This window comes from Arvicola amphibius, chromosome 8, assembly GCF_903992535.2.
Source record: "Arvicola amphibius chromosome 8, mArvAmp1.2, whole genome shotgun sequence".
In the NCBI taxonomy this organism is placed as follows: Eukaryota; Metazoa; Chordata; class Mammalia; order Rodentia; family Cricetidae; genus Arvicola; species Arvicola amphibius.
This window is the reverse complement of record NC_052054.1, coordinates 12,427,892-12,442,230: the sequence shown is the minus strand read 5'-3', so window position 1 is coordinate 12,442,230 and position 14,339 is coordinate 12,427,892. Positions and strand designations below refer to the sequence as shown.

The window sequence follows — 14,339 nt, the reverse complement described above, 5'->3', positions numbered from 1 at the left end:
TCTCCTGTCAGTGCTGCCCTGAAGAGGTGCTGCCTCTTCAGGGCAGCACTGTGTGTCTCTAAATGGGTCCCTTCAGGTGTATCTGGGGTTGGGCTGGTGGACACTTGACTGCCGAAGCTCCCCCAGCTGCCTCTTTCTCTTTGCTTCCTCCCCATTGCCTTCTCCTTGCTACTCTGTCATTGACACACGGGGACCCTCGGTTTTCAGTTACCGCCTTCCTTTCTCCCCTTCCTTTATCTGAGGGGTCCCACTCACCCTTGAGCTGCAGTTAACTTCCTTACCAGGCCTTTCCTGACTCTTAAGAGTTTGTACATCCATTTGCAGTTTCTCTGAAGTTAGAACTTAAAGGAATGAGGACCACAGACTTGACCTAACTTAATTTAAAAGGGATTGCCCCTTTCTTGTCTGGCTCCTACTTGCAGCCCAGGTGTTTGTCTTGGGTGATTTACTTTCTGAGTTTTTGGAGACTGTTTGCTCTGGTTTACCAAAGTAAGTCTTCTTAGTAGGACTGTGTGGTAGTTAATCTGGACTGTCAATTTGATTAAGGATCAGTTGGGAATTTGGTAGCACGCACCTGTGGGATCCCATCTGAGGGTTTTCCAAGGACAGATCACGGGGATACTGGCCCAGTTTGAAGAGATGAAGAGATTACTGGGAGATTATAGGATCCCCGCTCTGCCTGGCCACTTGGTGTGCATTCTCGTGTGGCTAGCGTCTGTCCATGGCCTCTTCCTGCCAGTGGTCTACTTTCTGCCCACCATACAGTGAAGAGCCTCCGCTCACGCCACTGTGCTACGGTCCCGTGCTACAGGCCTAGACATAGGTATCCAAGTGACTCAGACCCTTTGAAATCATGAGGAAGATAATTGACACATAGGACTGTCACCTTTCCACCTAGTCCTGAACAAGCTGCAATCCTTTCTCTTACTCCATTAATGCTTCAGTCATGTGTGGATTCAACAAACCACAGGATACCTGAGTCCTTGGATTTGCTATTTTCCATTACCCTGCCTTGCTCCTCTCCTTGTTTTAATAATTATTCAGATACTTTATTACAATAAATATATGTACCAAGAGGAGAAAATACTCTTTAAGGTTTATGATATAGATTTTCTCCCTTTCCTTTCTCTCTTCCTCTTCCTCCCCCCTTCTTGTTGAGACAGGGTTTCTCTGTGTAGTCCTGGCTGTTCTGGAACTCACTATGTAGGCCAGGCTCTCTTTGAACTCACAGAGATCCTTCTGCCTTTGCCTCATGAGTACAGGGACTAAAGGTGTGGTTATGATGCTATGACATTTGTTGTTGTTGGTAGTGGTTTTTGTTGTTTGTTTGTTTTTCAAAACAGGGTTTCTCTGTAGCTTTGAAGCCTGTCCTGGAACTAGCTCTTGTAGACCAGACTGGCCTTGAACTCAGAGATTCCCCTTCCTATGCCTCCTGAGTGCTGGGATTAAAGGCATGTGCCACTACTGCCCAGGGTTTTTTGAAATACTAGTCAAACAGATTTATCTATGCGTCTTACCTATGGTTCACAAGCCAGTATATAAACAAGTATCCAGACACATTGTATCAGAACCCAGTATATAAACAAGTATCCAGACACATTGTATCAGAACCCAGTATATAAACAAGTATCCAGACACATTGTATCAGAACCCAGTATATGAACAAGTATCCAGACACATTGTATCAGAACCCAGTATATAAACAAGTATCCAGACACATTGTATCAGAACCCAGTATATAAATAAGTATCCAGACACATTGTATCAGAACCTAGTATATGAACAAGTACCCAGACACATTGTATCAGAACCCAGTATATAAACAAGTATCCAGACACATTGTATCAGAACCCAGTATATGAACAAGTATCCAGACACATTGTATCAGAACCCAGTATATGAACAAGTACCCAGACACATTGTATCAGAACCCAGTATATAAACAAGTACCCAGACACATTGTATCAGAACCCAGTATATAAACAAGTATCCAGACACATTGTATCAGAACCCAGTATATGAACAAGTACCCAGATATGTACTGCATACTGCAGTTTTATCTTTATTGGGCACAATCTGCCATTATTTTTTTCAATCTTCTGTTCTCTCTACTTTTTGCTGAGTATGGGAACTTCATTATGGGAACTTCATGACCCACCAGTGGGCTGAGATCCTAGTTTGAACAGCAATTCTGTGTGGATGCTGCAGATGTTAGGCTTTCTTACAAAGCAGGTGTGAGTTCTGTGACCACCCCCATACAATGAATGGGCTTAACTAAGGTGATGAACTGTGCCCCAGAGCTGGATCATTGTCCCTGTGGAATTTATGACTTTCCCCTTGTTGGATGTCAGCCATGCTTGTCCACTGAGCTCAGTCTCCTGGGGCATTCAGTGCTGCCCAGTGGCTGACCCTTTCATCTGTTCACGACCCACACCCACTGCCCTGAAAGGGAATTGGTGGGGCTCAACAGTGCTGCTCAGCTTAGAGGCCTTTAGCGCAGCTTGTTTCCTGCCCACCCTGTTGGTAAAGATTACAAATTCCTGCAGAGACCAGTTGTTCTTTTGCCTGCCTGTTTACCTGAATGAGTTCAAGTAGTCTTAGATTTAGAAACCCGTCCCTCAAGTCCAGGTATGTGATTCCTGCATTTTGTGGTTCATTGACAAAAGATGACAGAAAGGGGTTTGGGCAATATTGACTGAGTTTACGTTTATAGACCTGAATGCTACTGGTGTGTGTATGTGTGTGTGTGTGTGTCCCTTTCATGGAGATTTGTAGTCACACGTGGAATAGTAAAACATTAAGAATGGTCTTCTCAGCCTCAGCACTAGGGGCACACTGGACTAGACACTTACAGTGTGGAGCTGGTGTGCTGTCTGATGTTGACATCTGGCCTTGCTGCTACATGCCACCAGCATGACCTCATTCCCTTATGGCTGTGTCCAACAGTATTTTGATCATGCTAAATGCTGTCTAGAGAGCAATCTCCCTGGCTTGCAATGACTGCTTTAAGGCATTAATAGTTACTCAGTGAGTAATTGGGATTATTTGCTCATCTTTTCAATCACAAGGATCTAATTTTTCAAGTGTGTCTTGGGCCATTGTTTTGGGCATTTGACACCTCTTGTAAATTATGTTGTTTTATATACTATGATTATTTGGGGGGAAATGACCAAAATCACACCTACTACTAGTACAACTTAGGCAATTATAAATTTGGTTTTTGGAGGTTTTTTTTTTTTTTTTTTTTTTTTTTTTTTTTTTTTTTTAACAGGGGGCGGGGATTCAAGGCAGTGTTTCTCTGTGTAACAGTCCTAGCTGTCCTGGAACTGGCTCTGTAGACCAGGCTGGCCTCAAACTCACAGAGATCTGCCTGCCTCTGCCTCCAGAGTGCTGAGATTAAAGGTGTGTGCCACCACTGCCCCGGCTTACAGTTATAAATTTGTACATAAATATAGACAAGGTTTAATGACTGATAATCAGTTACAGATCTGAAATGGCAGATGATCAAACCAGTTTACAGCAGAGGGAAATTATATTTTTATATATTATATATATTTTATAATATATTATATATATTTTTTATAAAATTTTATAGATTTTATAAATTTCCCCACCTGACTCAATCTACACGGTGGGCATGCTAGATATTTTTTATCTTTAGTTTACAAATGGGAAAATGAAATACAGAAAGGACGAGTACTTCTCCCAACATCTTAGACGCCATACCAGACATAAGTCAGCCTTCCCCCAACTTTGATGATACAAACCAGACCAAATTCTGAGCCTTGTCTCCTGCATGGCTGAAACATCTCTGCCTGACCCAAATAAAAAGATGTCAGCAGACCTCATGGTGGGTAGTGACAATGTGCCCCTATCTTATCTGGCTCTTGCTCTGGCTAAGGGATTTGCCATTGGGCTGTGAGGAGCCTCTGAGTCCAGCCTTCTAATCTCTCAGAAACTGTGAAGCCTGCCAGTGTCTGCTTGTGGTAGAACTCGGGATTTGTCTTGCTCAGCTCCCCCCCCCCCAGCTCCGATCACCCCATCATTTGGACCTAGCCCTTCTTCTGGTCCCTCTGACTCCTGGTCCCTCAGCACACTACCTACCCGCTGGCTTCTTCAGCTTCTCCATCTGGGCTCAGCTCAGCCAGAAGATGCAATAGTCCTGGTTTGTTTAGGTTATCTTCTCTCCTGCTGTAAGCCCTGCACTCCTCTGAGAACAGAGGCAGTGGCCATCAGGGTGTCTCACTCTAAGGCAAATGACAATGAGGTAAGTCTTGAACTTCCTCACGGAAGATGTTTCTCTCTGGTAGCTCACCATGATTGTTGTAATTTTGATTGCCTGTTTGTAAAGTTGTGTACATTTGCTGACATTTTCTGATCCCAATTTAAAAACCAGAGAGCCCCTTTCTATTCCGGTTTGTGTTGAGCTTAAGAGCCGCCTGACAGTCGTATGAATAGGGGCTGGGGAAAATGAAGGATTTCTGTTTAAGACTCTTGGGATTGTGACTAACTTGAGCAATCTGAATCTTACTATTATATAATAAATGAAGGTAATTATGTGACCCTTTGTGCATGGCCTCCAAACTTTGCTCTGTGCACTGCTCAATGCCCTGTGCATCCCACAAGACCTTTGTTCGCATTCTATTCCTATGAACTGTAGGCCTCACTGTGTCTGAGATGCCTACTATGTATTGTTACAGCATATAATACCTTCAGGTGTCCTGTTGCAATTTGACATATTCTAACATGCATTTTTGCTACTTTCAAGTGCCAAGCCTTATAACTACATCTTTTTTAAGTTTACTGGAAATTTTTTTGTTACTGTTTTATTATTTTGGTTTCAGTCTCTTTACTATCAGAAAGAGTTTGTAAAACACAAATACTGTAAATTTTCCTTTGTAAAGGAGTTGAGGGGCAGAGGTTGCTGAAACTTTGACTTATTTATTTTCTTCTTTTTGGACAAAAATCATAGCTGAAGCCTGAAGGGTAAATATCTTTGTCAAAGTCACCAGAGACCATAGTTACATAGTGTCTCACAGGGGTTACCCTGCCTGTCAGTGAATTTTGCAGATGTTGGATGTACTCTTGTTGGTGCCATTTGTAAGACTGCTCCTTTTTCCAGTGGGTGGAGCTGACCAGGTGTGGTGAACATCTGGTCAGCATTTGCCTCTGTCAGTGTGTGTACTGCTGTTGGCGTCCCTCACCCCCCTCCTTTGGGGTCTTTCCTGTCTTAGTAAAGGAAACTTAGCCTCATGGTCTGTGAGTCTGTGGGTCTGCCATTCAAGCACAGTCAATGGAGAGAGACCTTGCTTTTGGTCTGCATCCAAATCAGTCCTCTAAGCTAGGAGTTGCCTTCATTGATCCCACAGGTGTTCCCAGAGGGCTTCCTGTGAGCCTATGGTTCAGGCATCTCTAGTCAGACAGGGTTGTAGTGAAGGATAGGGCCTTCTGGTGCATTTCCGAAATTATCGCAAGCATAAATTAGTTAAGGGCCTGGGCATGCACTAAGTTGGGAGAGTGCTTGCTTGCCTAGCTTGCACAGAACCCCAGGTTTGACCTCAGCACTGCATAAGCTGGGCCTGGTGGTATATGCCTGCAATCCCAGCCTTTGGGAGGTGGAGGCAGAACCAGGGGTTTAAGGTCAGGCTGAGATACATGAGGCCTCATGCCACTGAAATTAAAAGCTTCTCCTCTCCTCTCCTCTCCTCTCCTCTCCTCTCCTCTCCTCTCCTCTCCTCTCCTCTCCTCCCCTCCCCTCTTCATTCTTTCCCTTCCTCCCTGTTTCCCTTAATGCCTTGGGTAGCAGGAGAGGCAGTGGGAGACACAGCCTGTTAGCACAGAGGCTTCTACTCAAATATAGGAGGGATTCTTGTCTGTGCAGTGGGAAAGTATTTCAGGATGGGTCGGTGTGAAGTAAAGTCATAGCTTAAGGAAGAACCTGGTGAGATGGCTTAGTGTGGGTAAAGGCATTTGCCAGGCAGGCCTGGCCACCCAAGGTTGATCCTGGAATCCTTGTGAAGATGGAAAGAGAATAGACTTTGTGCTCTGACTGGCACATGTGTACCATGGCATGCATACCCTCTCCCTATATGCACACAATAATAAAAAATATTTTTTAGAAAGAAAAATCTCTAATATAGATTTTAAGTATTTGTGTTAAGGGCACATTTGAGAGCTCTTCTGGGGAAAATACACTTAATTGTGGATGTATGTGGACTTCTCAAGAGAATATTGTTCAAAGAGATCTTAAGTAATCATTTTTAAAGAATTTATTTTTACTGTTTTTAATTATGCATATGTGTGCATGTCGATATATGCATATAGGTGCTGCAGAAGCCAGAGGTACTGGAGCCCCTGGAGCTGGAGTTACAGGCAGTTGTGAGCTGTCTAATAGGGTGCTAGGAACAAAACTCCAGGCCCCTGGGAAGGCAGTACGTACCCTTAGCCACTGAGTCATCCTTCCAGTCCAATGGACACTATTTCTTAAAAATAATGATCTCTAAGGTGCTTTGGGCAGGATTACAAGCTTGTAAGACAAAGAATGTTGCTCAAAAAAGGAATTCTTACTGACCATTGTACACCAGAAAGCTAGGGCTTATGTGTTGGTTGTAATCTGTGGTCTCACCCCAAGAGATTTCCATGCAGTCACAGTGCTACCAATAAAAGGTTTAAATCCAAAGTTTAAACTTTTCTGTTTCCCTCAGTTCATTGTTAATATTTTTATCTGAAATATCTCGACTGATATCTCTGGAGGTGATGTCATAGTAAATTTTGTTGTATTGAAATTCTTGACCCTTTTTAGACAGGGTCTCCGGTAGTCTAGGCTGGCCTCAAGCTTGCCTAACTGCAGGTGGGAAGGGCCTTGGACTTGTGACACTCCCTCCACCTCCTGACCCTAGGGTTACAGTCATGTGCCGGCACAGCTGGCTTATGGGGTTCTAGGGTAGTGAACCCAGAGCCCTGTGCGTATCAGATAAACAGCAGCTGAGCTACACCACCCCCTGTCCTGACCTGCTGGGTGAGTTGCCTTCCAGTCTCAGCCGGCTGCAGGGCACAGACTTCCACTTGGCATAGCGCACTCTTCTGGAGCTCTGAGCACCGACCTCTGCCATCCAGGAGTATCTGACAGTTGGCCTCACACTGGCGGGTTCACGTGGCTCTGGAGTACCCTGTGGGGTGCCGTTGGATCAGAAGGGCCAACGAGAGAGGCCCAGGAGCCTTTCTCTTTCATGTTGCCACTGGTGACAAAAGTATTAAATTGAACGCAGAGGCTCACTCCCTTCATTGACTCTGAAGGTCCAAGAAGCCATACCTGGGAACATCTGTGGCCGTTTTTACCTCCCTCAGTTTAAACACACACCGTGCTGCAGGGGATAGACTAACAGCTCAGGGTGTGTACTTCACAGAGATGGGACTCCGTGCTTGTGCTCCTGTGTCAGAGCCTGTCTTCCCATTACTGGCCCTTCTTTGGTATATATAGGGGAATGGCTCACTGTAAGGCAGGGGGCAGTCACATAGCAGGCTGTATTTCAGTCTCATTAATTAGGTGTTAGCCTCAGTTTTAATCAGTTCAAATGAGCCATTACGCTTCCTGCTTTCACCCTTGACTCCCCCCCCACTCCACCCCCAGTGTAAAACATGTTTGTGAGAATAGAACCAATCAGGGGATGTGTGGCTTTGGTTTTATTGAGAGGAACCTGGGTCAGGTGCTACTGGCTTCTCTCTTCGACTTTGTAAGTCATGATGGATCCATCCTGAGGAGATGTACAAGAGCCAATCAGCAGGTGAAGAGAGGCTCAGCCTCAGGACTCCTCAGGGAGACTCGAATGGAAACCCCATTGAGGAGCCTCTACCCACAGGGGGTGGCAGTGTCAGAGCCGTGGGATATAGAGTTGGTGGGGGTGGAAGATGATGCAGCTGTTGTGAAACAGCTGGGTCCTTAGCGGATTGACTCCAGAAAAGGAACTCAAAAGGCCTTTCTCGATTCTTCCATCACTTTGCTGTTTATATCTCTGAGAAAATAAAGGCAGAACGCCACCAGATGTCACTTTCCATCCCAGCCCTCCATGCTTAGATGGCTACCTTGTCCTCTGGAGGGTGACCTCTGGCCCCCACCAGCCCGTGCTTGAGGAAAAAGTCAGCCTCTCTTGTAACTTAGGACTTTAGCCAATTACTTGATTTTACTTTGGGCTTTTGTTTGTACTCCTTGGGCAAATAGAGAACAATGACTTGTTCTTGTCTTGCAAGAAGGCGGAGGGAGTGGGGGGGAGGCACATCCCTACAGCCTTGTCAGCAGAGACTGTTTTCCTGGGACTGGTGACAGATGAGCCTGGCTCATTTGAACGTTCTCACAGGCTTCTGCAGCCACAAAGGCTGTCATTGGCTGCAGACACAGAACGGACAGTTCTGGCAGCCTGTAGATCTCTAACAACTTGATCAATCGGGAAGCTCATAGACATCTCGTTTATTAGCTTGTCAGTGTGTTGTTTTAGTTCATGAAACTGTTTTCATTTATTTATTGATGGGGTGGGGGCATACATGCCGTGGCGTGCACTTACAGGAGTGTCCCTTCTCTCCACCACATAGCATCCAGGGACCTAACTCAGACTGTCAGGCCTAGCAACAGATGCCTTTGCTCACCGAGCCATTGACAAATGATTTTTGATCATTGATACTTTATTTCTGGATAATCTATATTAAACCATTGGGTCATTTATTTATTTATGCATTTTAGAGATAGGATCTGATATAGTCCAGACTTGTAGCCTACTACCCCAAATTTGCTGCATAGTCAATGATGACCTTTACCTTCTGGTCCTCCTGCCTCTGCCTTCTGAGAACTGGTATTATAGGCACATGCCAATGTGCCTGTTTTAAGCCATGCTGAGGATCCAACCTAGGGCTTTGTAGGTTATTACCAAACATTACCAATTGAGCTACCTCCCCAAGTTTACTTTTTTGCTTTTCCTTATGAGTGTAAAATAAGTTTAAAAATGTAAAATGTAATGATGGAGTTTTCACGTGGTTTATTTGTGTGTGTGTGTTTTGGTTTTCAGGATCACCTCACCAACTCACAGCCCCATGCTTGTTAAGTGCCTGCCTCCTTCCCAGGAGCTGTAAAACCTGCTGAGCATTAACCTCCCTCCCAGCCGAGGCCAGGCTGCAGGTAATGACAGCTCAGATTCGTGGGCCTCTCAGAAGTGCGGGACCCACTGAGTAATGAAGAAGGGTTTATTTGCTCCAGTGGCTGGGGTTTTAAAGTCTTTGATAGCTGCCACGAACCAGATAGCCATCCATTTGATTTCTGCTCTGCAAGCTTTGATGTGCAAGAATGAAGAGCTTACAAACCTGCTAAATATTCCTGGAACCTGACAAGAAGTGCTGTTGGCTCATAACAGTTCCATGCTGATGAGCTTTAAAGGGGTTGGGGGAGGCTTGGAGCAAATTTTAATTTGTATTTTGCTTATCTCCTCAACTGCTTGTGCTAACTGGAACTTCAAAGGGAATTTAAAGAGACCAGAACCTTTTTCTGTTGCCCATATCCTAAACTATTAAGTATTTGAACGTTTTCTCCCAAAGCATTCTAAAGTTAATTGACTAGGACTGTGGTTGCTTGGGAACTGAGTATGACGGTCATCTGGCTCCCAGGGTTCTGCACCTGTAGATTCATCTTGCTGTCAACTGGATAATGACAGCGCTACTGAACTTGTCCAATCAGTTCTCTTGAAATGATTCGCGGGAAACACGGAGTGACACCTGTTTCCATGGCGTTTCCATTGTCAAGCGCTGTATGTGTAGTCTAAGAGAAAACGTACATGGGGCAGGACATGTTGGGGTATGTTGTCAGTACAAAGATTGCACTCAAAGACCTGAGTTTTTGAGGGTTTTGGAATCTGGAGGGATCCTGAGACCCATTCTCCAATATTATATGAGCTGTTGGCCTCAACAATGATTCCTCTGTAATGAAAATGTAATTTCTCTGATACCTCTCCGATTGTATGCCCATGCGTCTAGACTTTCTTCCATTTTTTACTTCAAAGATTATTAGCCAGCACTGGGTCTACTTTTAGCCGATACTTTGATGCCTGTTCAGTTTTGACAACACACCACTGAGAGTGCACTTAAAATCCCTAACACATGAGTTTTAAGGGGATTTAAAGAGACCAGAACCTTTTTCTGGTGCCCACACTCTAAACTGTATTTGAATACTTACAATGCAATAGTCCATGTGACCAGTGTGGCCTTTCGCAACAGGGGAACCAGCTCGTCAAATGACTCTTGTCTCTGCACCTTTGACTCTGGTCAGGCATGGAAAGAAATGTCCTGTACCCTCCAGTCCCCTTGTTTAATATTATTAACTATTGTTTTTATTATTAATATTAATATTACTAATATCAATATTATTAATTATTGTGTTTAGAAAACCCTGTCTTACTGCTGTATAATTTAGATCATGACTCATACTGATACAACTGTTCTCGGGTATTTTAGGTTAAAATGGGGAACTCTGAGAGTCAGTATACCTTCCAAGGATCCAAGAATCATAGCAATACTGTCACCGGTGCTAAGCAAAAGCCTTGCTCCCTGAAAATACGTAGCATTCATGCAAAAGATGAGAAGTCTTTGCATGGATGGACTCACGGAAGCAGTGGAGCCGGCTACAAGTCCAGGTCCCTAGCCCGAAGCTGCCTTTCTCATTTTAAGAGTCACCAGCCTTATGCCACCAGACTCAGTGGGCCCACGTGCAAAGTCTCAAAGGGCACTGCCTACTCTAAGCACAGAGCGAACGCCACAGGAAATGACTTCCAGGGCAACCATGGTGCTTTCGTGCCGGAGAATGGCTTCCACTATGTTGGCCACGAGTCAGGGGAGAGCCACGTGACCTCCAGGGACTGCAATGGACACCTCCTCACCTGCTACAGAAGAAATGAGAGCATCGCGGGGTCCACCCCACCAGGCGAGGACCGCAGGAGCCCCAGGGTGCTCATCAAGACATTGGGGAAGTTAGATGGGTGTTTAAGGGTTGAGTTCCATAACGGTGGCAACCCCCACAAAGGGCCCTCAGAGGACCCCAGCGGACCTGTGCAGCTGCTGAGGTATTCCCCTACGTTGGCATCGGAAACCTGCCTGGTGCCAGAAGCTAGGCGGGATTCGGGTGCAGACTCCCCAGCCAGCCAGCGCCCCTCTCCCACTGACTCTCACCTGCGCTCCAGCAAAGGCAGCTCGCTGAGTTCGGAGTCATCTTGGTATGACTCCCCGTGGGGCAATGCTGGAGAGATGAGTGAGGTGGAGGGCTCCTTCCTGGCTCCTAGCACTCCGGACCCCAGCCTCCCTACCAGCTTCCCACCCAGCAACACCAAAAAACCTTTCAACCAAAGCTCTTCCCTCTCCTCCCTCCGGGAACTGTACAAAGATGCCAGCCTGGGGTGCCGCTCTCCATCTGGAACCTGCCGTTCTTCCGATGAGTACATCGGCTCCCAAGTCAGCCTGAGCAACCGCGTCTCATTTGCGTCTGACATGGACGTGCCCTCCAGGGTGGATCACAGGGATCCCATGCACTACAGTTCCTTTACTCTGCCCTGTCGCAAGTCCAAAGCCTTAACTGAGGACGCCGCAAAGAAGGACACCCTCAAAGCCAGAATGCGACGCATCAGTGACTGGACAGGAAGCCTCTCTAGGAAGAAGAGGAAACTGCAGGTGAGGGTTAGGTGACACGCTGGGGTCAGGGCCGTAGTGTCCTAGAGTTTCCCCGGTTCTTTACAGTGATAGTTATCTGTGATGATGTTAGGTGAGCGGGTGAAGGGAAAGAGTTTAGCTGGACCCAGCATGGCTCCTTTTCTGATGGGGGTTTACTTTCTCATTCGCTTCAGACATGCACTTTGAGTCGTAGCTGCCAGTTCCCGTGTCTTCATGTTTTAGCCAAGGCATGGATCAGGATACCACTATTGAGTGGGTGGCTGAAGCATAGACTGATATTTCGTGGTTCTGGAGTTTGGGAAGTCGGGAGTCATTGTGGTGAGATTCTAGGTAGGGCCCATTCCCGGCTGCTGAAGGTTCTGACCTTACCCAGCAGGGAAGGGAGAGGGCGACCCTAGTCTCGTTCTTTTCTTACAAGGACACCTATATCTTCAGAACTCTAGCCCCTGGCTCTCACCTAAACCTAGTCCCCACTAAAGGCCCCTGCTACTGTCTCCATTAAGACTTTGGCTTAGGCTCCAAGGCAGGAAAAGACAGCATAGCCCTCAGCCATAGTACCCGGGTCCTGTACTCAATTGCTCTGGCACTGTGTGCAAGCCCACAGGCCTGGTTCTGAAGCTGGTCCAACTGTTCTTGGAAGGCGTAGACCTGGGTGAAGGTCCAAGTGACTGGCAGTCTAAGGTCTTTCAGTCATCAAGTCCAAATAGAACTGGCAAGGAGATAGGCACTAAGTTCAGATAGGGAGGCCTTCTCAACTTGATATTACTTTATATTTGAATTGCTTAGTAACCAATCATAAACTGTGGAGAATGGACGTGTATATGGTGCTGGAGATGGAGCCCATTGTCTTGAACGTACTGGGCACGTGCTATTACCACTGAGCCAAATCCCCCCCACCAGCCCTTTGGTCTATTTCTATTTGGTTTATGTACTTAGTGAGGTTATGGAGTCAAAAGGAGTCTGATTAGGGCAGTCGGTTTATAGAGGAATGTTGTCTTAACCCTGCTAGATACATACATTCATGTGTAAAAAAAATTATGGGGCGTTAATAGCTGGTAACAAGATAACCTCTCCTGGCAAAACATTACCCTGTTTATAAAGTTTACCATTAGTTACTTCCTTCTTGGGTATGGTGTCTGCCATCACCACCCTCTCTCCCAAGGGAGATGGAGATCAGGTGGCCACCATCCTATTTCCAGGACCTCTTTCTTATCCCTCAGTTTAGTCATTTTCTTTTTCTTTTTCCTTTCTTTCTTTCTTTCTTTCTTTCTTTCTTTCTTTCTTTCTTTCTTTCTTTCTTTCTTCCTTCCCTTCCTTCTTTCCTTCCTTCCTTCCTTCCTTCCTTCCTTCCTTCCTTCCTTCCTTCCTTCCTTCCTCTTTCTTTCTTTCTTTCTTTCTTTCTTTCTTTCTTTCTATTTATTTATTTATGTATTTTTTTGAGATAGGGTTTCGCTGTAGTTTTAGAACCTTCCTGGAATTAGCTCTTGTAGACCAGGCTGGCGTTGAACTCACAGAGATCCGCCTGCCTCTGCTAGGATTAAAGGCGTGCACCACCACTGCCCAGCTCAGTTTAGTAATTTTCTTGCTCTTGGGTTATTACCTCTTAGGCCAAATCACCAAACAGATGCTTTAGGCGTTTGCCTCCTGGCTCTTGTTTCCCAAACATCTCACAGCGCTTGAGCATAGCACGCTGTTCAGCCCCTGCTGCCCCAGGACTGTAGTAGCTCACATCCTTTGGATCCCAGTATTACAGAGCTGGCTGTGTCCAGTAGCTCTCACCAGATCCCCTCATGCATACTGTCATGGAATACCATTTTTTGTTTGTCCGGAGCATATTTTGTCACCTGTGTTTGTGACATACAGTAATCCCGAACACATTCGGGTCCTTTCTCAGCAGGTCCAAACGAGACCTGTTACCATGGTGTGTGGATCGCTTTCTGCCACAGTCACTGACTGCCTGCCCAGCCTTCACAGGGCCACTGAGCCTCCTTCATTTCTGTGCCATGCACAGACTTCCCTCTGATATATTGTGTGCCATGTGAACTTATGAGCGAAATAACTAGAATTTTAAAAAGAGAAATGTAATGCTAGAAAGGACCTCCATATCTTAGAGATGAGGAAACCGAGGGATCAAGAAGTTTGCTGTCTTCCTGGTCAGGTAGTGGGGAAGCTTGTTGGCGGCCACATCTGTAACACCTTAGACAAATGCCAAGAAGTTGTTGATTAGTATTAATTATTGATGAATAAGATGGAAGATTTAGTCCCCCTTTGTTTTTAAGTGACCCATTAGGATAGCTTTTGAAAGTTTTGTCTGTGGATTCCCCAATGATTGATTATCTATAGATGTGAACAAGATTGACTTTTTTTTCGGTAAATAAATTCCAGTCCTATTTTCCAGACATTTCCTTTCAGAGAAAAGATTAGGATAAAGTTCTTAAAGATGTAATCCAGCTACGTGTGATGGTTCGGGACTGTTATGCTAACTACTTGGGAAACTGAGGCAGGGAGATCAAGGTCTTTCTGGGCCACAGAGTGAGGTCAAAGATAGCCTGGGCCACTTAATGAGACCCTGACTCAAAGTCCTGGGCAACTCAATGAGACCCTGTCTCAAAGTGAAAAAATAAAAATGTCTTGGGACATAG

The 14,339-nt window shown here is 45.5% G+C and overlaps 1 protein-coding gene across 1 annotated transcript in view; it reads left to right on the top strand.

Moving 5' to 3' along the window:
- Tiam2 (TIAM Rac1 associated GEF 2) overlaps window positions 1-14,339 on the top strand; it is a 141,437-nt gene that overhangs the window by 19,326 nt on the left and 107,772 nt on the right. The window contains exons 2-3 of the mRNA XM_038338851.1: window positions 9,057-9,166; window positions 10,492-11,697. Of these exons, the coding sequence (XP_038194779.1) occupies window positions 10,498-11,697 (1,200 nt within the window). The 5' untranslated portion in view covers window positions 9,057-9,166; window positions 10,492-10,497. The remainder of the gene's footprint in view (window positions 1-9,056; window positions 9,167-10,491; window positions 11,698-14,339) is intronic.